At 39.1% G+C, this 7,036-nt stretch overlaps 1 protein-coding gene across 1 annotated transcript in view; it reads right to left on the bottom strand.

Moving 5' to 3' along the window:
* Positions 1–7,036, bottom strand: part of SMC6 (Structural maintenance of chromosomes 6) — a 655,684-nt gene that overhangs the window by 10,143 nt on the left and 638,505 nt on the right. Inside the window, exon 23 of the mRNA XM_090377619.1 lies at positions 5,978–6,130. Within this exon, the coding sequence (XP_090233745.1) occupies positions 5,978–6,130 (153 nt within the window). The remainder of the gene's footprint in view (positions 1–5,977; positions 6,131–7,036) is intronic.

The raw sequence follows: 7,036 nt of genomic DNA, 5'->3' as shown, positions 1-7,036 counted from the left end.
CCTCCTTTAATATAACTGGATAGATCCCATCCACCCCAGGTGCCTTTCTTGTGTTTATCTTCAACAATTTCTCCTCCACTTTACTCTCAATTATTACATCTAGCTCATCTAGCTCACTGCCAGTGTTTACTTCATCTATGGCATTCTCCTTCCTGAACAACTCCTCATGTGTGAATGTAGATGCAAAATATTGATTTAGTTTGTTAGCTACCTGAGCAGGATCATGAACAGTTGAACCATCGATATCAAGTGGACCAATCTGATTCATTCCCTTCCTTCTAAAGTTTACATAAGTAAAGAACTCTTTGCTGTTTTTCTTTGCATCCCTTGCCAAAGATTTCTCGTAATCTGCCTTCGCCTGCCTAACCTCCTTTGTAACTTAGGTATAGATCAACTTATATCTATCATAGGCTTCTGCCACATGTATCCCATGCATTTTCCTTCTCTGCCATATGTCTCATTAGTTCATCTGACATCTGTTTAGGCCTAAACCTTGAACAATATTTCTTAGTTGGTATGTAAAGCCTAGTAGCTTCCAAGATAAGTTCTTTGAATGCTTCCCATTTTGAATTTGGTGTTGGTAACATCATCAGTTGGTCCTGCTGTATAGAATTTAAATACTGTCTCAGACCATCGTAGTCGCCTTTAAGAAAGAAAAAAACTCTTCCCTTTACCCCTGATGGTAGTTACCTCTTTGAGTAAATCTCACTTCAGCACACTGTGATCACTGCCACCTAGTGGTTCCTTTACTGCAGATTCTTAATGCATGAAGAATCACTACTGATAATCAAATCAAGAGTATTGCATCCTGTAGTTGCATCCCGAACATCCTGATGTAGAAAACAATCATCCAATAAATCCACAAAAGCCTTGCTAGTGTGTGAGTGATCAACCCACTAATTCCAGTCAATATCTGGGAAATTAAAATCCCCCATTATAACACTCTCTGATTTACCTCCCCACTCTATTTCCCTGTACAGTTTCTTATTGTACTCATCTGAGTCATTAGGTCTATAGCACACTCTTACCCTCAATTTTGATCTCCCAATGCTTATGTCACACTAAACTGAATCGACACTGCTCTGTCCAGCAATGTCGACTGGCTTCACTTCCTTGGATTTTGTGTGTTTCTTAATAGCATAACCCCTCCTCCCTTCCAGCCCTGTCTATCCTTTCTGTACACATTGTACTCCCCAAATTCCAGTTCTGCATTCCTCATATCTGTGTGAAACCACGTCTCTGATATCCCAACAATATCTGCCTTTTTTGTTTTGGGCAATACCTCAAATTCATCAAATTTATTTATCAAACTCCTAGCATTCGTGTACACGGAAGTATACAAGCACCTGTTCATATTCTTAGTTACCCTAACACAACCCATGTGTTTACTTGTACGGCAATGACTCCCAGCAGTCTCTGAAATACCCTGCATCTTGTTTTCCAGGCTGCTGCTCATTCAAATAGAAGCAGTGAAAGAATCACTTTCACCTCTGCCAGTGGCTACTGTTAATCTATTAGTCCTTGTATCCCCCCAAGCTAGCAATTTTCTGACCCACCTAACACTGCCTTCATAGTATCAACAAATATTCTTGCACCTGTTCTATTTAAGTGTATCCCATCCCTGTAGAAGCAGTCTCTCCTGTTAACAAGTACAGACCGGGCTGAAAAAAATTCTACCCCTTGAGCCTTGCACAATCTTTCCAGGGCTGAATTGATTGACAAGGCTCTCATCATATACTCCCTCCTATCGTGTCTGGGCAGAATTGCAGACACTTTCAAATTCAACCCTAATTCACGGCTTTTTTTTCAACAGTGACCTGTACTTGTTAAGTAATTCTGCCGGTCTCCTACTCTTGATATCATTATTGCCAACGTGTACAACTATATCACCTTTTGTGCCCTTAAAAGATGATATCCGCTCTACAACATCATCAACCTTTGCCCCTGGCAGACATACCCTGGTCCAGTTCCACCTATCCTTTTTACAAAGCATGTTCCCCATTTCCCTGACAATAGAATCACCAACAACTACTAGTTCCTGTGGGACCAACGCATTCTGCCTTGGGGGTTGCCGCTGTGTTGCGTGATGACCAAGTGCAAGCTCTGGCGTTGGTGTGGGCAGCTGAGAGCTTGATGGGCCCCTCAATTTAGTTCCTTCGAGGGCATCCACCCTGTCCTTCAAGCTCTCATATAGGCCCATAACAACACTGAGTTGTTGCCTGATTTCGATACACTCCTTGCATTGCGCACACACAAAGACATCCCCCATGGCAATATCATTCAGAAGGCAACTGACCCCCTCAGTTCTCCTCTGAGCCACAGTACTTCCATTAGCTTCAGCCTTTTGCTTTGCTGCTCTGGTCTGAGTCATGATTTCTATTAATTTCAATAAAATTTCAATTTCAATTCATTTCCTGGTATTCCCATATGTCCTGGGACCCAACAGAACTGTATGGTTCTTCCAAACTCAGATAAGGTATATAAAGAGTTTGTTATTTCTTTTACGACTGGGTGGGTGATGGTCATGGTGTTTTCCAGGGCTTGAAGTGCATTTAGAGAATCAGAGAAAATTATACTGTTTTCAATATTGGAGGACTCGATATGCTTCAGCGCAACCTGAATTGCCATTAGTTCGACAGAAAATATACTGAACTCATATGGCAGTTGGTAGGCCAATGTTATGTTCGGAAAAACCGCGGCAATTCCAACGTGGGCATCATTCTTTGATCCATATGTATGAACTACAACAAAGTTCGGAAACTGCTCCACCACTGCAAGGTGCAATTGCAAGAAATTTTCTTTATGTAGTCCAGATTTATCCCATTTATGAAGGTATTTATCACATGAAGGTGGAGTAATGCTCCAAGGAGCAAGGAGTAGTGGAGGGGTATTTGCGATATTATCAAAACTCAGATTAAGTTCTTCTAGAAGATGTCTTATTCTTATACCTAATGGTTGGTTAGCAGTAAGGTTGGTTATGGTACTGGAACGAGTACAGAGAAGGGCAACAAGATTAGTGAATGGAACAAAGGGTTGCGCTTATGAAGAAAGAGTTAAGTTTTGTAAATTACAGTGTGTAGAGATTAGGCACCTGCGAGGTGATCTGATTGAAGTGTAATAATGCTTTGAATGGTTTGAGCATGCTCAATGCTGATGGGATTCTTCCTCTTGCCCAGATGAATTGCCTGAGGGGACATAAATTCAAATTGAGGAAAGACAGTTGTAGAATAGATTTGCAGAAATTTGCCTTTAGTCAGCAGGTGGTTGATTGCTGGAACAAACTTCCATCTGTCGTTGTAGAAGTTGACAGCTTAAATAAATTCAAGGCAAAACTAGACAAACATTTGGAGTGAATAGATGGGTGATGCTGTATACGCTTGCATCATGTGTCTCTACTAATGCTAATTAAGTATAAGCTGTATAAGCTTGCATCATGTGTCTCTACTAATGCTAATTAAGTATAAGCTTGCATCATGTGTCTACTAATGCTAATTTGTGGAATGTGTATTCAAACAGTAACAATGTTTGATAGTGCACCTGAACTAGGATCCTACCCAGACATGACCAGCCTGTGGGCTCCACCCATATCTTAGCAGAATTCCCGACAAGAGGAACTCCACGGACAGTGACCACCAAACTAGAAAGACACTCCAGATCACGACAGCTGACCCCACGACGGGGTGGGATTACATAATCTGACTGAGTCATGCTGAGTGGGAAAGAGGTCGTGGCCTAGTAAGCTTCCTACCAGAGAACCACTTGCTAACCCTTAGATTTTTGATTTCATTTTGATTTTATTGGCGCAAAAAGGACTAAGGTTATACTGCGCCAAGAAAAGATTAAAATATCAACAAAGATAAATTCTGGTAACCTTATAAAGGTTACCTCGTCAAATTGTTATATATATATATGGCAGTATAAGTTTAAAGGTAAATTATCCAAATTATATATGTGTACATATATTAATAGTTTGTAAAAACTTAAAAACTGCTGACACGTGGTCATTGTCTGATAAAATCGGACCGAGTGTATAAGGCTCAGTTGGATGAGTAAAAGCGGTAAAATATATATTGCGAACATGGGTAAAGTTAACGCAATCTATTAAAATATGCTTTAATGACAAAATGGTGTCGCAAGACTTGCATGTAGGAGGGTCATCCGCCCTCAGCAGAAACGAATGTGTCAAATGACTGTGTCCTATGTGGAGTCAAGCAACAACAACTTCCTTGCTCTGATTCCTGCGCAGACTGGACTGCCATGTTTCTATTACAGGCTTTATCTGGTATAATTTATTTGTTCTCTCTCTCTATGCCATAGTTCTTGCCATTGGGAATATATCTTGTTGTGTATTATTTGCCTGTAGTACTAACCCTTATAAGGTAGCATATCAACCCCTCCGGGGACCCACTATTAGGAGGACTTTCTGACTCCTTTCTGGGATGAGATCGACTCACTGTCCATCAGCACAATCTGTAATCTGTTATTATTCTCATCACTTAGTTTTCTAGGAAATGTGTTCTCCCATTCCCAACTTACTATCCTCTTACCCCACCCCTACACAAACATCTCTCACTATCACCAACTCCTTTCATTTACAACTTGGGACCCCCAGCAACCCTGGGGACCACAGTAAAGAGCCATTGATAGTAAAACCCGGCTTGCCTCTATGCAGCTAGGGATGGGAGTCAGGGAGTGCTAGACCTAGTGGCTGGCACACCTGGCTGCTAAATGTCTGTTAAGTCCGGCCGGCAACAGAACAGCATACCCACACCACACACTTTCACAAACCTACAACTACACACACACACACAGGACTGTCTTAGGCTATGCTCAGTACAGAGGACTCAGCAGCAAATGGGGGAATCCCCCAGAGCCTACAACAATGACACTAGACACATTTGACATCTGTCCTTTTTCTATTCCCCAGATTAAAATTCTGCTTCTCATATATCTGAGTGACACTGCATCTCCGATACCCCAACAATGTCTGCATTTGAAGACTTGACCAGCACTTCAAATTCATAAAATTTATTTGCTATGCTCCTAGAACTGGTGTACATGCAAGTATGTATGTATCTGCTCTTACTCTTAGTTACCCTATATGAGATATCTACCTAGTAACGGGTAAGCCCACCTTTCACCCGGATAAAGGCAGTCACACAGCAAAGCATTGAGTACACTAGTTCACGAAAGCAAAGTGTTCCATTGGTATTTCCATCCATGCTTGCTGCACCACTGTCCATAACTCCATTGCATTCCTGGGTGGAAGATCCAAAGCTCGAATGGACCTTTCTACAGCATCCCAAAGATGCTCCACAGAGTTCATTGTCCAGTAAATGGGGAGGCCATTCCATGGTGATAAAATCTATGGAATGCTCTTCGAACCATGTTCTAGGCTCTGTGGAGAGGTGCAGATGGACACAAACTGGACAGTTCAGAGATCCATCTAGACGTACCAGAGGTCCCAACACGTGCCATATGAATACAAATTTCCTCAATTTAAATTTAAATTGAGGAAAGATAGTTGTAGAATAGATCTGTGGAAATTTGCCTTTAGCCTTTAGGGTGGTTGATTGCTTAAATAAATTCAAGGAAGGGCTGGACAAACTTAAGCAAATACCAATGTTTTAATGGCACCTAGGAAAGAATTTGTATTCCCTGGATGCTATGCAAGCTGAGGGCTTACAGCACAATGAAAATGCTAAATTCTTTTGTATGCACGACATTTTTTTTACAATAAAATGATATTTATTTACTTTGTGTAGCATCATTAATTTGGAGATTAAAAGTTTTTTTGAAGAATTACTATTATTATTATTTTTTGCTATGTTTTTTATAAATCTTTTGTTTTTCCTTGATATAATTCTCAAATACAATAGCTAAAAGTAATTTCAGATATTGGGTGCCACATGCACCTAAAAACACAATTTCTAATTAAACTGCACCTTAAACTTAACAACTGTGGTAGATCACTTACCATGAATACATCAAATTCATCCAAAATTCGGAATGGGGACTCTACTGCATCCCAGAATGCAAGTATCAACGACATGGTGGTAAAAGATCTTTCTCCTCCTGATAAGGATTTAATGCATTGCGTTACATCTTTCTGGTCTTCATCTGGCTGGATCTGTAGGGTTGGTAAGTGAAGAGAGGATAAATGTTTCATATAGCCATGATTTACATTTTAAAAATGTGGCTTAATAGGATAATGATTACATTGTGGATCAGAATATTTTCAAGATTTTCTGCTGATAGCATAATTGTTTCAATGATCATTTTTATATTAATCACTTTTTATAATTATTTCTTACTAAGTAGAAAGTTATTCTAACATTCAAGTTAACAACATCAAGTTACTATGATATTTCAGAGATTAAGTCTAACACACTATTGTTTGCGTATCAAAAAACCACACTTTGTTTAAACTAATAGAGTAACTCTAATTGTCGTATTTAGAATTGAAAGCACAAATAAATTTGACTTAAATTTTTTTCCCATTTAAGGTCTTTCCCAACTGGAACAGTCTTCAATATTGTATACCCCTAAATTATCCTAATAATGGGTTTAAGGATAGTGCTATCATTTCACTTCTAGAAGAAAACATTTGGTGAATAAACTAGCTTAACTGTAACATCAGTTATGCTTAAAGTTCTTTATTTCATTTCTAGAGAAAAACTATTTCATTCCTAGAACCTATTATTTCTAGGAGAGAAATAATAGGTTATAGGAATCTAGAAATCTTATTTGGATTTCACTAGTTTAATGCTGTTATCATTTATGTTGCTTAATAATCAAGTCAATACATAGTTAATTCATTCAAAGATTTCATTCCATAGTTTATTAATTTAGAATATCTATCTAGCTTCCTTATATTTCAACATTATCTAACTTCCATTTCAGTATCTAATACAGGCAAGCAGTGGGAGGGTAACAATGCACCTGTCGACTTTTACCTCTTAGACACCGGGGTCCAGAGTTTTGACATTTAACTTTATTTTATGCCCACATTAATACTTTTTAAACTTCTCTCTAA

The sequence above is a fragment of the Mastigoproctus giganteus genome, chromosome 7 (genome assembly GCF_048544385.1).
Source record: "Mastigoproctus giganteus isolate SK-2022 chromosome 7, ASM4854438v1, whole genome shotgun sequence".
NCBI classification, from domain to species: domain Eukaryota; kingdom Metazoa; phylum Arthropoda; class Arachnida; order Uropygi; family Thelyphonidae; genus Mastigoproctus; species Mastigoproctus giganteus.
This window is presented reverse-complemented; position numbering and strand designations above follow the sequence as displayed.